General features: G+C 42.0%; 1 protein-coding gene across 4 annotated transcripts; it reads right to left on the bottom strand.

The window, feature by feature from the left end:
- Window positions 1-4,766: 4,766 nt before the first annotated feature.
- On the bottom strand, window positions 4,767-11,479 carry LOC102962147 (olfactory receptor 52W1). 4 transcript variants are annotated; one of them, XM_042959065.1, is made up of 4 exons: window positions 7,716-7,985; window positions 7,317-7,439; window positions 6,574-6,636; window positions 4,767-6,458 (listed from the first exon to the last, which is right to left on the bottom strand). In XM_042959065.1, exon 4 carries the CDS (start codon window positions 5,896-5,898, stop codon window positions 4,936-4,938), a length of 963 nt encoding a protein of 320 aa, XP_042814999.1. In that variant the 5' UTR covers window positions 5,899-6,458; window positions 6,574-6,636; window positions 7,317-7,439; window positions 7,716-7,985; the 3' UTR covers window positions 4,767-4,935. The 4 variants fall into 4 exon arrangements, with proteins under 4 accessions (XP_042814999.1, XP_042814998.1, XP_042815000.1 ...); XM_042959064.1 differs by lacking the exon at window positions 7,317-7,439; XM_042959066.1 differs by lacking the exons at window positions 6,574-6,636; window positions 7,317-7,439; window positions 7,716-7,985 and adding an exon at window positions 11,397-11,479.
- Window positions 11,480-16,031: the final 4,552 nt, after the last annotated feature.

The following is a 16,031-nucleotide window of genomic DNA, read 5'->3' as shown; positions in this document are numbered from 1 at the left end:
CCTTAGCCTTTGACCTACTATAGCATGAGGTCATAGAGGTCCTACTAGATAATGGGGCTTTGGGTGAGGGGAGGGCAGTCACTTTCCTAGCCTCACTATATGCACAGCATGAGTCCATACCCTTGAGTCACTTATCCATTCTCCTCCTTAGGGTAGGAAAATGCAGGGGTGCTTGAGTGCATTTGTGTGTGTGTGTGTGTGTGTGTGTGTGTGTGTGTGTGTAGTTCTTGGTCTGAGTTCTTAAAGGAAGCAGAATCAGGCTTCCCCCTTCAGCAGCCTTATTGAATCAATTTGCTGTGCTGCCTTATTAGCTGCAGGTGACTTCTTCATGAGGTAGGATAGGGGTCCTGAAGGACACACTGGAAGTATAGATCAGGACTTAGACTGAGAACCAAGCAGTAGTTCTTAACCTTGGTCATACTTTGGAATTACCTAGGAGCTTTAAAAACTATAGATGCCTGGATCCTACCCCCTGAGATTCTAATTTAATTGGTCTGGAGTGTGCCTGGGCATCAGGATTTCTAAAAGCTCCTCAGGCAATTCTGATGTACAGCCTGGGTTGAAACCCATTATTAATGAGTGGGTTACAATTGCAATGAATACCAGGTGTATGTGTAGGAGGGTGTCATGCTGAGCGGTGACAATGTGGAGGATAAGAATCTAATTGGGACAACGTTGCCTTAGTAACTGGAGAGGACTTTCAGGAAGCCAGAATTACCCAGGTAAATTTGAGGAAATTTTTCTTCATGCACCACTCCATGTCCTAGGGAGATCTGTGTCTGTTTGGCACTTACCTACTGCAGCCCTAATCTATGTGTGATTTCCCCTTGTGTCTCTGTCCAGAGATCTCAACCTGGTGTTTGCTGGAGAAGAAGAGTGTTTTTTCCTCAGAGAAGAACCACTCTGGAGAGCCTTTCTAGTAGCTACTCTCTGACTCTGCCTCTTATCTGTCTAAAGAGTCTTCTCTTGAGTCCCTTTTGAGAGTCTCCTGCATGCCTAGGAAGACCACTTCTGTTTGGGGAGCATCCTTTCCTATGCTGGCCCAGCATGTAGAGCTGTCCCATAAAGTCGGTCATCGTCTGAGCTGGCTGAGGTATGAATATGAGGCACAGGGCATGGTCCTACATGATGTTACTGGCCTCAGGGTAGGTTAGAGCTAAGGGTATATATGGGTGCTCCGTCTTTAAACAAAAGTTTGGCTGTGGGCATGGGACTGCGCTCCAGGAGAGGAATTAATATCAAATATCCCATGTTAGAAGCTATGCCAAACACGCTGAATCTGTTATGTTGGTTAATCCTTTTAGTAACCTCTTGAAGTAGGTACTATTATTTCCTCATTTTACAAGTGAATTAAAAGGCTCAGAGAGGTTAAGTAAATTAGTGCAAGGGATACACTGAGTTAATGGAGGATCTGGGATTCAAGCCTAAGTCAGCCTGATTCCAGCTTTTAAGTTAAAATTTAAATGGTAGTCCCTTTTTGGTGAAGGGAGAAACTGCTGTGTTCCTTCTGCTTTTGAGTGTGTGGTGGGAGGGCGCCTGCTCCGTGGATGTTCAAAGTGGTGTAATGAAAAGGAAGTGGGCAAGGTGAGAGAAATGCTTCAGAGACCAAACCAGAAACCCCAGGCTCCTTGTCAGGACAAGCACAACCAGATCTCTTCCTCTAGTGCCCTCTTAGCCCTATACCAGGAGGGATTATCTGGTATAGCATAGTTGGCACCTCTGTTCCCTCCAGAAGGGAATCCTGAGTGAGGTAGACAGCAGTGGGGAGAGAGACATACACTAGGACAAGGCACACAGATGTGGGGCAATACAGACAGTGCAGGGAGGCAGAGATGCAGAGGTCCAGAGACGGGAGTTCCTGATAAACACGGGTATCCAGATCCTGATGGGGTTCCAGAATGAGAAGGGGGTGGAGGGTAGGGATAGGGATGATGGGCTGTTGGTGAAATGTGATAAGAATTTCAGATTCTCATCAGGGGGGCTCAGAGGGGAAATTGGGTACAGATGAACTCTCAGCCAGAAGCCCATATCTTCTGTTTTGCTGATGATCATGATTCTTTAGGCTCCCTGCATTCCACACTTTCCTACCCTGACATTAAGTGAGACTGTATTTCCCTTTGGCTCAGAGTCTGAGACTGAAAGTTACTGAAGGAAAATAGATGACAACTGAGTGCTGGATGGAGTTGATGAGCCTCAGGACTGGGCTGTTCGGGCCATAGCCTGCTCATGGGGTTGCCTCCAGTGTGGCACATTTGGGGGTTTCCCTGGACACAGATCATCTGCAACGTATCTGAGTGGCGACTGGACCGGACAGCATGCGAAGAGAGGGGCTGGTTATTTAGGGAACATGAGGTTCTCTGCAAGAGGCTTCAGGGCAGTATAGAATCGTGTTGATAGCGAAGACTTCCGAGGGATAAAGAGCCCTAACTTCTCTCAGGCTATAGGGATAAGTGTACAAGTCCCAAATCCCTTATTTGAAACCTCCAGGGACAGATGTGTTTTGGACTTCAGAATTTTTCAGATTTTAGAAAGGGAATATAGTGCCTTTATTGTATATAAAGGAGTACTCCACTGAGGTTTAGGACAGTGCCCTATAATCAAACACATCAATATTTCTGCAGCTAAATGTATGAATATTCACACCAAGTGAAATACATAAATACTATAAATACCATCGTGATGTTTCAGGTCAGGTTTTTGGCCAAAGTTATGAAAAAAACATTGTTTCTTCAAAGATTTTTATTTTGGAATTGTGGATAAGGGATTATGCGCTTAGAATTACTCTCAGGTTTTGTGAGGAGTAGGGGATTGCTGGTAGTCTTCTGAACACATCACATGGTAGGTATGTGTGTGCTCTCCATCCAGACAAAATACTAATGTCCAAGGGTGTGGATTTTTGGCTTGAAGAAAGTTCTTGCAATGAACAATGCACAACCTTGGACTCGGCTGTGCTGGGGAGCTGTGCACAACCAGAGAATGAAGGTGCCTTAGACAAGAGGTTTCCTGTGGTGGGAAGGTGACAGAATTCATTGCTTGTGAACATTGGCTGCGTAGGATTTCCCTTTTTCATGTACCAGAGGGGAGAGGCAAAAAATGTGTGCGTGTGTGTGTGTGACAAGACTGTCACACGTACATTTCTTTATAATAATGTTGTAATAAATATCTTACTGCATACATCTTTGTTCACATCTCTAATTATTTTGTCAGGATAGATTTATCAAAGAGGAATCCCTAAGAGAAGGATATGGACATCTTAATGACTCAGTTCCGATCAGGATTAGAAGTTTGTCATAATTATCCACAAAATCATTGCCTGAGGAATTTTTTCAACTCAGAACTTCATGAAAAAGATTAGTCTTGAGAATGACTGAGGCCACAAAGGAAAACTGTCGATCTTCTCAATGTGACAACACCTCTGAAAATCACGCAGAGCTTCTGGGCTTTCTCTTTAGCTCCTTGTTAGTGAGGACCTGGTAAGACCCCATGTGGCCCTGAGAAGATGTCACCTGCCTTTTCAGATTTGCAGCCGCCTGTTCTGTGTGCTTTCCCGTGGTACTTGGTCCAGCTGTTTGTGCTGAGTGGTTAGCATTGCACTTGGCTTCAGGTCCTCATGGCTGACTCAAATACCTGCAGTTATGATAGTTTTCCCAAAGAGCTTGGATCTGCCTGTGCAGCCTGCAGCTTTCCATGACCTTCTAAAAGTGAATTCCTGCTTTTTGTCTGAGATTATATTCATTCTGGGCTCCACGCTGGTGTGAAAGATCTTTTGCACAATGTCCCTTCCATTGTAATCTTAGCTGAAGGTCAATCCCCTGTTACACCATGTGTAATATCTCTATTCTCTGGTAGCCACAGCAGTGTGAAATATTCCTATACCAACATCCTGTGCTTCTAGTGATGTTGGCCAGTCCAAATGGGGGTGCTGATATAGATTTTATTTGGGAATTCAACATTCTTGGCTGAGGATGCAGAGAAGAGCAAATTGGTAAGAGACCACAGTGACTAGACCTCAGGCAAGCAGGTAAAGTGGCTACAATGATTTCCTGGGATATCAGAATTTCTTTAAAAAATTTTTTTAAGTGTTTATTTTTGAGAGAGCATGAGTGGGGGGTGGGGTACAGAGAGAGACGGAGGCACAGAACCTGATGTGGGCCTCAAACCCACGAACTGTGGGATCAAGACCTGAGCTGAAGTCTGATGCTTAACCAACTGAGCTACCCAGGTGCCCCTCAAAATTTCTTTAAGTTGGACCTCTGGCTCCTAAGGGAGAGTTCTAGCCATTAATTCTTGAGATATTGACAGGAGAGTGGAGGTAGGGGAAATAGACCCTAACCCATGAGACCAAGGGGATTCTCTGAACTAGGAATGGCCAATTTTGGGACCCCTATCTGGACACATTATCCAGATTCTCAGAATGTGGGGAATAAGCCTGTAACTTCTTCCCTAAGGACAGAATCTGGTTCCAGGAATGAAGAGGGCTTTGAACCCAGAAAACTACCCAAGCACTTTCCTCCAGAGGCAGCTTCACTCTTCCCAGGTCCCCAGGTCTAGAATCAATAGAGGAGCTTTTGTGTGGAGACATGGGCAGACTTAGGTTAAAATAATGGAAGGGGTGGGAAAGGAAGTTTTCTTTAAGTTAAATCTTGTGTACTATGAGCCATGGTAATTCCTGATTTTATTTTCCTGCATGGTAACATGTAGCCCCCTGCCTCCTGCCTCCCAAGCAAGATATGTGGATAGACCAAAGTCTGCAGATGCTAGGGATATGTGTTGTAGAGGCTTCACAGCAAATAATTTATTGAGTGATTATCACAGTCATATGTAGACAGTGGGACAAAGAAGACATAATCCACACCTCCAGGCCCTGGACTCTTCTGAATATTCCTTCACCTCCACCACCAGGCTCCATTGTTTTTTTTTTTTTTTTTTTGCCCATTAGAACTGGCTTTTTCTGAATGTGAAGATTTCTAGGAGTCGGTCCCTGATTTGCTTGGTGCGGACCCCATAGATGAGTGGGTTGAGGGCAGGTGGCAGCAGCAAATAGATATTAGAGAGAAGGATGTGTACGGGCTTTGGGACAGTGTGACGACCAAAGCGATGTGTGAGGTAGGAGAAGAGACCAGGTACATAGAAGGCCAGAATGACACATATGTGGGAACTACATGTGCCAAAGGCCTTAGCACGGGCCTCCTGGGTAGGCAGCCGCAGCACAGCATGAGCAATGAGCCCATAAGAGCCAGTGATGCCCAGGATATCTATACCAGACACAGCCAGTGAAAGCGCCAGCCCATACAAATTGTTGGCCCGTGTGTTGCCCACCACCAGTTCTACCACCGCCATGTGTGCACAGTAGGCATGGTCTATGGTCTTGGCCTGGAAGTGCTCAAATTTCGCCACCAGCAGAGGGAAAGGCACAACAATAGCCACAGCTTTCAGTGCCAGTGCCAGGACTACATAGCCTACACGGGCTTTGGTGACTAGGAGAGGGTAGTGCAGTGGACGCCCTACTGCCACGGCACGATCACAGGCCATGGCCAGCAGTACACCAGATTCTACAGCAGTCAGTGCATGAACAAAGAACATCTGGACCAGGCAGGCACTGTATGGCACACGCCGGGGCCCAAGCCACAGCACAGCAAGCAACCCTGGGGCTATAGATGTAGCTAAGCCCAGGTCTGTGGCTGCCAGTGCGGCCAGGAGTAGAAACATGGGCTGCTGCAGTGTGGAATCTATCTGCACCAATGTCAGCAGTGCTCCATTGCCCAGCAGGGCCAACAGATACATGGGCCCGAAGACCAGTGTCAGCCAAGCCTGGGCAGGCCCTAGCCCTGGAATGCCAGTCAGCATGAAGAAGGTTGGGCGTGGGAAGGTGGAGTTGGAATGTGGACCTTCTGCCATCCTGTGGAGGGGGCAAAGCTTTAGGGTTCATGGGGGCATGACCCCTGAAAGGGGAAGGATAAAGGGAGAGATTTTGGGGGGGTATCACAGTGGCAGAGACCCATCCATGGAGTATGTGTAGGGGTAGTGCAGGGTTGGGGGACCACAGGGTTATACCTTTGGTTGGGGGTTTTGACAGATAATCAAGGTCACTACACTAGCTTGGATGGGAGAATCCTTTGTGCCTGAAAGCCCATGAGTGTCATAGGGGGAGACCAGGGGAGACACTGGTCATGAGGAAGGAGGGCCTCACTGCTGCAGTGGCTGGTACAGTTGGAGGTCAGCTGAGAGCTGTGGCTGACATGAAAGATTTTCTTCCTTAGGATCCAAAGTAGAGTCCATCTCAGTCTCTGTATGATGGGGAGAAAGCCAGAGCTGGTTGGGTATCAGGCCCCAGGCTGCACTGTCCTTGACTGTATACGCTTAGGCAGAGTTTCTGGGCCTCAGTTTCCTCAGCTCTACAATGGGGGTGGGCACAGTAGTTGCAGTGTTGTCCATCTTTAACATTCTGGGCATCAGCCCTGGAGAAGAAAGTAAAGAGAAAAGGAGAAATAGGAGGGTGAGGAAGATGGGACTGAGTGGAAATGGAAGCCTGATGTGACCAGAGAAAATCTGGTGGGTTTTGGGGGTGCTTACATTATTTTTAACTTGATACTTAAGTAGTAAACTTGAACACCAGCTGGAGGTTTGAAGTTGGGCCTAGGAAGGAACAGAGAAAGAGAGAAATGGCAGCAAAAAAAAAGAAACTTCTCTGACTCCCTACCTCATGATCCAGAAGGGGGTCCCGCTAAAGTCTTATTTCTGGGGTGCCAGAGGGAGTGGAGGTGACAGAGGGGGAGGAAATGGCACTCAACCCAGAGTAGCAGCCATACGTGGAAGAAGCATCTCTGACGTTGGAGGAGGCAGGGTGAGTAGAACTGATTCCACGCAGACTCTAGCTTACTGAAGATTAATAAACATGGAATGGATAAATGAATGAGGAGGAAAACACCAGCAGAAGACTTGACTGGAGAAAGAACCTGTGCACTGGGTGTTGGCAGCTTCTCTTCACCTTGACCAGTGCCTATGGGGCCCTTTATGAAGCTGTTCCACTGGCTTCCCTCAGGGCCCTTACCCCTCCCACCTGTGCCACATTAACTCTTCCCTGTGCTGCCTCCTTGCTCTGTGCTGACAGGTAACTTCAGGAAGTAGAGCAAGGAGGCAGAGATTGGGGCAGCAAGGAAAGAAACAGACTCCCTGAAGTCTGGGGAGAAGACCTTGCTATATTCTTGAATAGCATGCGTCCCCCTCTGTTGTAATTACTTCTCTCTCTCTCCCACTAGGCTGAGTTACAGGCAATGCTTCTTATTAGCCAGTATCTCCACTGCTCATCACAGTACCTGGCATGTCGTTGTCCACGAATATATATTTATTGCTTTTATTTGTGTGACAGTACTGCTGGCCCAAACAGCATTTGTTTGCTGACCAACATGGGCTCCTACAGTTTCAGGAGCCTTAGGTATCTATGGAGATGAGAAAGAAAGACATACCATCAACCCCGAGTCCACTGGGTATGACTCTGCTCTAACGAGGCAGAGCCTAAAAATCACCACGTTATACAAAATAATGCAGAAAAAACAGGACTTGCGGGAAAGGTGGCAGTAGGGCACAACATTCCAAAACATCACCAGTGACACATTTAAAAAAAGGATAGGACCCTAATCAAAATGGTGGCACCGTTCTACATATGTTACCTGGTTAGAAAGCACAAAAACACACCAGTAACTATGACACATTACCTTGAAAAAGACAAGGAGTTTTCCTTGTGGAAACATTAGAAGCAGCTTGTGAATAACTGAGAAACGGTAGAAGGGGAGACTACGGGAGTCCCCCTTATCTGTGGTTTCGCTGCTGCAGTTTCAATTGATTGCCCGCTGCCATCAACTGCGGTCTGGAAGCAGATGATTCTCTTTCTGACGAATCGTCAGAAGGTCATCTGTAACCTAACGCCACGTCACAATGCTGCGTCATTCCCCTCACTTTGTGTCCTCACGCATTTTATCCTCTCACGCATCATCACAGGAAGAAGGGTGAGTACAACACAGTAAGATATTTTGAGAGAGACCACATTCACATAACTTTTATTACAGTATTATTATGGCTAGTCTCTTGCTATGCCTAATTTATAAATTACACTTTGGCATAGGTAATGCATGTATAGGAAAACACGGTACAAGGCATACCTCGTTTTATTGTGCTCCGCTTGATTGCGCTTCACAGAGCATGGTTTTTACAAATTGAAGGTCTGTGGCAACCCTGCTTCTAGGAAGTCTATCGCCATTTTTCCAACAGCACTTGTTCACTTTGTGTCCTTGTCACGTTTTGGTAAATTTTGCAGCATTTCAAACTTTTTCATTATTTAAAAAACTTTTTTTTTTAATGTTTATTTTTTATTTTTGAAAGGGGGGGAGGGGAGGGGCAGAGAGAGAGAGAGAGAGAGAGAGAGACACACACACACAGAGAATCCAAAGCAGGCTCCAGGCTCCTTCGCTGTTAGCACAGAGCCCAAGGTGGGGCTCGAGCCCATGAACTGCAAGATCATGACCTGAGCTGAAGTCAGACACCTAACTGACTGAGCCACCCCGGGCACCCTGCAAACCTTTTCATTATTATTATATTTGTTATGTTGATCTGTGGTCAGTGATTACAACTCAATGAAAGCTCGGATAATGGTTAGCACTTTTTAGCAATAAAGTTTTTAAATTAACGTACTCTGCATTTTTTTTGTTTAGACCTAATGCTATTGTACACTTACTAGGCTACAATACTGTGTAAACATAACTTTTATATGCACTGGGAAACAAAAATTCATTTGACTCTATTGCTATATTTGCATTAACTGCGGTGGTCTGGAACTAAATGGGCAGTATCTCTGAGGTATGCCTGTGTATGTAGTTTGGTACTATCCATATTTTCAGACATCCACTGGGGATGTTGGAACGTATAACCTGCACATAGCAGGGGACTACTGAATCCGAAATTGGGTGGAATGTTCTAACACCAGATGTGAATGAGTGTGGTTCATAACCTGAGTGGTGATAGGTGTTTTAGGTGTGTGGATGTTGGATTTTCCTTTGCTGCTTTGTTCAGCAGTTTTGAATGCAGTTTTGTGCATTCACCTAGTTTCTGGCAGAGGGAATCATACAGTAAACAAATATGAAATTCACTCAGTTCCAACTTACTCAGTTGCCTAATGTAGCAATTGGTTGGAACAAATTTGCTCTTCAAAACCAGCTTTATAGCAGATCTGATTGAATCTCTTTTGTGCCTGGCCCGGTACCATATGGTGAGGATACAATGGCAATAACAAGGCACTGCTGCCCTCAAGGAGCTCACTGTCTAGTGGACTCAGTGATGCAAACTGTTGTTGGAGGGCTACTTTAGTCATTGCATTCATTGAGGTTAGTATCAGATATGGTGGGAGCACAGGGAAAGGAGCCTTTCCCTCTTCTCTGAATTATAGTAGTGACTGCAGTTTCCTATGTGCAGGCACTGCTCTAAGTCCTATTCCTACAACATGTATTTGCAATGGGGTACAAAGATTCCTCCATTTTACCGACAAAGAACTAAGGCACAAAGATAAGTAACTTACCCAAGGGCGCACAGTTAGTAAATAGCAGTTAGATACCAACTGGGTCTGACCCTAGCATTCTTGCTCTTAGCCACTGCTTTAAACATTTCTGCTGAGATTTAGCACATGAATAAGAGTTTTCTAGGATATCTGGGGCAAAACGATCTGTTCCTGGGAGGGGAAGTTCAGGTTGTCCTAGGATTTCTGAGGGATTTGAGGAGCACTTGGGAGGTAGGGACAGTGGGTGGAGAGCTGAGAAGGAGACAACTGGGAGAAAAAAAGCCCTTGAATGCCATTATATCCAATGGCCTCAAGAGACTAATGGGACTTTTGGCTGACATATTCTTGTCCTGGACATAACTGTACAAAAGATTGTTCATAAGATAAATCACAGATTCTTTAAGCCCAACAAAATTGAAATCATTAAGTTCCTGCAAATCTGCTATATTCTGTGTTGCCCACTGTCTATTAATCCAGGCTGTATTGGGGGATATCATTGACTTTTTCTGTGGAAAAGTTCCTTTTTTGGTTTCCCAGGCCCCAGTTCAACATTACAGAAGCTCTCTGAACAGATTGGGGGATCACCTAGCTGGTCTTTCCCTCTGACATTGGCCATTGGAGGAGGGTATCTGACAGTACACCTGTGACTTTGTGGGGCTATATGTCAGAGCCTGCTCCCCAGGGGTGGATGCCAGCCCTGTAGAGGGGGTGAAGGTAGAGAGGAGGAGGAGGAGGGCTCATTGGCTAGGAATCAGAGGGCTCTGGGAATTGACCCTGAATTTCTCACTTCTTTGACAAATGCAGCTACTACCACCATCTGTTATAGAATAGTGTTTCCAGAGATCAGCTTGTGTCGTATGAGTCTGCTCCAATTTTCTGCTTACAGTGACCAGTGAACAACAACATATAACAGTAGATTATCCATTTATAAGTAGATTACAGATCAGAAAATCTTGGGTCCTAGTGGTGCCACTCAACACTGAATCCTTTTCTAGAAACCTATTAAGACAAACTCTTAATTGGTCAAGTCTCAATTCCCAGGCGAGTATGAGAGCCTTCTGTGACCAGTAGCGCCCCCAATAGCCCAGGCGTTTCACTTCCCCTCAGTTTCTGGTGGGGTAGAGAGACTCTATAAGCCCAAGGTAAGATCAGGTGGCACTCCATATCCTATGGAGATGTGGATGACATGGAACCACCATACCACTCAGTTTTCTAGGTCTTCTAGCTTCACTTCCCTCCCCGATCTGAGGCTACCCAGTCCTTCCATGAGAACATCTTTAGTATTCCATAAAGCTCTGGGGGTATTGGGAGCCCCCAATACCAAGGATAGTGGATATTCTGGCGCCAGTGTTACAAATTTGTGAGAGGAATTATTCTCCCTATCATAATAGGATCTAGTAGAAGTCAGTTTCTGGTAGGGGTATGGAATAGGTCAGATCTAATTTTTATCAATTCTCCTATAGTATTGTCTGCTGTCCTTATCCATTTTCCCTTCCTCTGCAGTGGGGTCAGTCCTTTGGATTGACTCTTTGACTATAGATAGTACTGACTCTAGTGTTCTCTTGCATACTGAGGTCACAGTTCCTGTCTTTGTCTCCCAGACAACACTGTAAGACAGAAAAATTGGGTTGTGGTGTTGAAACCTCCCTCTTAACTTGTCCAATCATTCTTTCCCTTCAATGTGAGGCACGGAAGAGGCATTTTCTAAGTCTCTCTGATCAATAATTGGCTAAGGAGACCAGTGCTGGGTTGGTCTTCCAAAGACTTTTCTTACAGAAGACGAGTAGTTCTCTCTAAAGGCTCTCTAGCATTTAGAAGGGGATTTCTGAACTATGTTTACTGGACCCACCTTTTGAGAAATTAATTCCCTGAAGTTCTTTTCTGAGGTAATAGGTAGCACCTTTATCTTTTCCACCATTACCTCCCTTCCTGTAAGCTCACATTGCATGGCTGAAACTCTTACAACCAGGAAAGTACTAATGTCATTCACAGAATCCAGCAAACATTATTATGAACTCATTACGTGTCAAACATAGTATTATGAATGGGGAAACAGCCTCTCTTATAACATTCACACAGCCACTGAGGCCCGCTTCCTTAAAGAGCTTGTGTATCTGCCTCCTTTCATCCCCACTGGAGTATGTCCCATTGTACACCCCACAACCTTAGAATATTGCAGCAGCCTCGTAACTTGTTTTTAATATTCTTCATTGTTTTTTTTGTCATGCTTTTGCTTGAGAAGTGGTTAATATATATAAAAGTACAAAGAATAACCAATGCACACATTATCAAGACGTTCAAAATTGATAATTAACTACCATTTTGTCCCCCCTGTTTTCAGTTCCTTTTTAATAAAGGTAATAAAATTTACATATAAAGCCTCTTTTATCTCCTATAGTGTTTCATTCTCACCTTAGAGACAATTATCATGAATTTTGTGTATCTTTCGAATTCAGTTTTTATAATGCTTTTGCTAGTTGGTGCTTTTAGATGTTTACATAAATTATTTCCTACTGTATACAGGAAATTATGTTTTGAGTTCTGTTTATGCAGGTTTACAGAGCTTTATTATCCCTTTACATGTCTACATGGTTTTATAGCATATGATTATGCCAAAATTTATTTCTTTCTTTACTGGTAGACTTACTGTTTCTGGAGATTTTGCTGTGTATACTGCTATTTAATATTTTTGTACATGCCTTTTTTTCCACATGGATAATAGTTTCTCTTAAACATCTAGAAGTGGAATTTCTGGGTTATTAGATATGCACATTTATATTTTTAGCAGATATTGTTAAATTGTTCTTCAAAATAGTTGTTCCAATTTGTACTCCCAGTAGCAGTTTATGAGAGATCCTGTGTTTCAGCATCCTTGACAGCACTTTATATTATCAGACTCTTATGTTTTCGTCAATCTGATTAAGTAGAAACATGAGCTCATTATTTTAGTTTATATTTTAAATATATTTATTGGTCATTTATATTTCCTCTTCTGTTAATTGTATGATCATTTCTTTTGCCCATTTTTCTGTTCAGTTGCCTTACCCTCCCCTCTATATTTTTTGTACACCTTTTCTGTATATTCTAGATACTAATCCTTTGTTTACGTTGGAAATACAATCTTCCAGTCTGTTAATGATCTTTTAATTTTGTTTATGGTGTCACTTGCCTTACAGAAAGTTTGAATTTTAATAAAAAGCACCTCTAGGCCATGTACTTTTGTGTATTATTGAATAATTCCTTTCCTACCCTGAGATTGTAAAGGTTATACATTTTATGGTGTGTTTAGACATTTTTTTCACATTTAATTCTTTTAATCCATCTGAAATTTATTTTTGTGTGTATGATATGAGACCAGGGTCTAGTTTTATTTATTTATTTTTCTTAAAAGGAAACTTGGTTGTTCTAGTATTTTTCTACAATAATATACAATTATTACACACTAAGTTCTTATATATAATAGATTTGATCTAGGCTGTGTTCTCTATTACATTAATGTTATATGCTAATTCCTCACCAATATTACTGTAATTATCTTTATATCTGTCAGGCAAATCACTTTCTTATTCTTCTCTGTGTGTGTGTATCCAGAAACATCTTGGCTTTATTTGTGCCTTTATTCTCTTACATGATTATTAGAATCACTTTGTTAACTTCCATGAAAAACCTTGTGGGATCTTAGTTGGGAGTAAATCTAGCTTATAGATTAATTGAGGAGCATTGCTATCGCCTGAATATGGAAGCTTTCCATTCATAACCTGTTATATCTTACTGTTTATTCAAGCCCCCTTTTATTTTATTCAATAAAATTTAATGATTTCTCTGTGATGACAATGTACTTCTTTGGAAAACTTATTCTAGGTCGCTAACAGTTTTAAAAATCAATTTATTGTGGTAAATGCGCCCATATTAAGTATATAATTTGATTTTAGACACAAATGTATATACTCATATAAGCACCATCCCAAACAAGAAATAAAACATTTTTATCATCCCCAAATGTTCCCTTGTTATTCTTTGTGGTTAATTCCCTGTAACCCTAGCCCCAGCCCCAGCCTCAGGCAGCTAATAGTATACTTTATGTTTTTTTAATTTACTTTTACTTTTTCTAGAATTTTATATAAATGAGATCATGTACTATTTTGTATATGACTTCTTTCGCTCAACATGTTTTTGAGAGTCATCCATTTTCTTGAAGGTATCATTAGTTCATTCCTTTTTATAGGTGAATAGAATTCCATTGCACAAATATTCCACAATTATTTATCCATTATTCTTTTGATTGACATTTGGGTTGTCTTCATTTTTTAACTATTATTAATAAAGCTATAGTGAATAGTGGCATACAAATATTTGTGTAGAAATATTTTTGTTTCTCTTGGGTAAATACCTAGGAATCGTATCAGTGTATCATGTGGTAAGTGTATATTTAACTTTATAAGAAGCTAAGAAATGCTTTTCCAAAGTAGTCATACCATTTTTCATTCCCAACAACACTGTATGACATTTAGAGTTATTTTACAGCCTTGCCGGCACTTACTGTGATCAGGCACTGGACTAAGTGCTTACATGTATCACCTCATTCAATATAACGTCCCTGTGAGGTAAGTGCAACCATTATTTCCATTTTACAAATAAAATAACTTACATGTGGATAGCTGACTTCTGATCACAAAACTTTGAATGAGTCTGGATTTGAATCCAGGTCAGTGTGAGTCCCAAGTGGATCCTTTTCATGACTATATAGTATCAGAGTTACATTGGCTTCATAAAACTAAATCAGGTTGGCTTCCATCTTTTTATCATGGGTAACTTATGCTTAGCCTGCCTTTTGCCTTCCTTCCCTAGACCAATGTACCAATTCAGGATGAAGGACCACCAAACTTGCTTTGTCTAAAATCTGTAAGTGAATAAGATAGCTTTTCTCCTAACCTCTAAATTTTCTTGAATATTCTTGCATCCACTCAAATCAGTGCCTTCTTTCTCTTCATTATAGCTTCTGTACATAATACATTTAGGACTTATCTGCCCCTCCTCTGTGGTTGCATTGTGAATTTTATGTCACACAACTCCTTCTCCAAAAGCCTGCAGCTGTGCCCTTTAGCTTCCCTAAAGACACACTCAATGTTTCATAATTCCCTGGCCAGCATCCCTTCTTCTCTTCCTTCCCTTGTGCACTGAAAGCAATGTAAAACACCCTGTAGAAGTTGCTACACTATAAGTGTGTCACTGACCTGGGCTGAGGATTCATTGCAAATGTCAGTTTTGTCTCAGTTTTCATGTCACTCAAATCTGTCTTCTCAGCAACGTGAACAGTGCCAGTGCCACTTTCTGTATTTTGATAGTCACTTTTGTGTATGTGTTCCCAATCCATCTTTCTCCCTTTTTGTGTGGAGGGAGTAATACCACAGAGTTGTCTGATAGTCTAGGGAGCCTGAGTATGTACTATCTCTTGAGTCTGGTGAATTTATTGTCACACAGTCATCTTCCTTGTTCTGATTGCTTCTTCTGCTTAGTCTGTAATCACTTAGTCTCAGCTTTCTTCTCACTTTGGGGTCTCACCACCACTTCCCTGAAGGTAAGAGCTGCATTTCCCTCATTTTGCAAACTTTGTATTATTTGAATATCAGTGTGCTAATAGCATCCAACAGTCATATTGATACATTCATATTCTTTGACTTTCATTGTTTTGGATTGTTTGACTTTTTCCAAAAAATCTGAAAATATTTAAAAAAACCACCTTTTCATAATTGTCTCTTCCCTAAATCCCCAAATTTCATGGGTGTTTACTGTAAGCAGAATTCTAAAGATTACCAAGAAAAAATTTAATAATCTCTCTTCATCTTGTCCTCTTTCCAACCCTTGCTCTACTATGAAGTAATTTTTCTTAACATCCTGCATTCTTTTACGCTTTTCTCCATGCTCATATGTAGTTATATAAACACTTAGAGTTTTAGTTTTTAATTTTTATAATTTTGGGAGCAAATAGTATATTTTACATAATTTTCTTTTGTTCATTTGACAAATATTTATTGCAGCATTTACTTTTATCAAGTACTACACTTAGGTGCTTAACAGTAATATATTGTATATTTTTCAGGTCAGTGTGTTCTTTTTAAATAGTTGTATATGCACATACAGAAACACACACAACACACATTTTTGATTTTGAGGTAATTATGGTTTCATATGCAGGTATAAAAAACAATGCTGAGAAATTCTGTGTAATATTTATTCAGTTTCTCTTGGTAGTAACAAATTGCAAAACTATAGTGCAATACCACAAAAAGGAAGTTGACATTAATACTGTCAAGATACATAACAATTTCATTACCACTAAGATCCCTTTTCTTGCCCTTTTATGGGCACACCACTTCCTTGCCTCCCTTCTACACCCCTTTCCATAACTTCTAGCAACTGATTACCTCTTCTCCATTTTTATGCTTTGTCATCTGTACAATGTTATATAAATAGAATTATATTC

This window comes from Panthera tigris, chromosome D1, assembly GCF_018350195.1.
Source record: "Panthera tigris isolate Pti1 chromosome D1, P.tigris_Pti1_mat1.1, whole genome shotgun sequence".
Taxonomy (NCBI): domain Eukaryota; kingdom Metazoa; phylum Chordata; class Mammalia; order Carnivora; family Felidae; genus Panthera; species Panthera tigris.
The sequence above is the reverse complement of the archived record's forward strand: the minus strand, read 5'-3'. Positions and strand labels throughout refer to the sequence as shown.

Bases quoted from the DNA above. Each gene is read 5' to 3' on its own strand.
- LOC102962147 (XM_042959066.1), bottom strand. From the start codon at position 5,898: ATGGCAGAAGGTCCACATTCCAACTCCACCTTCCCACGCCCAACCTTC.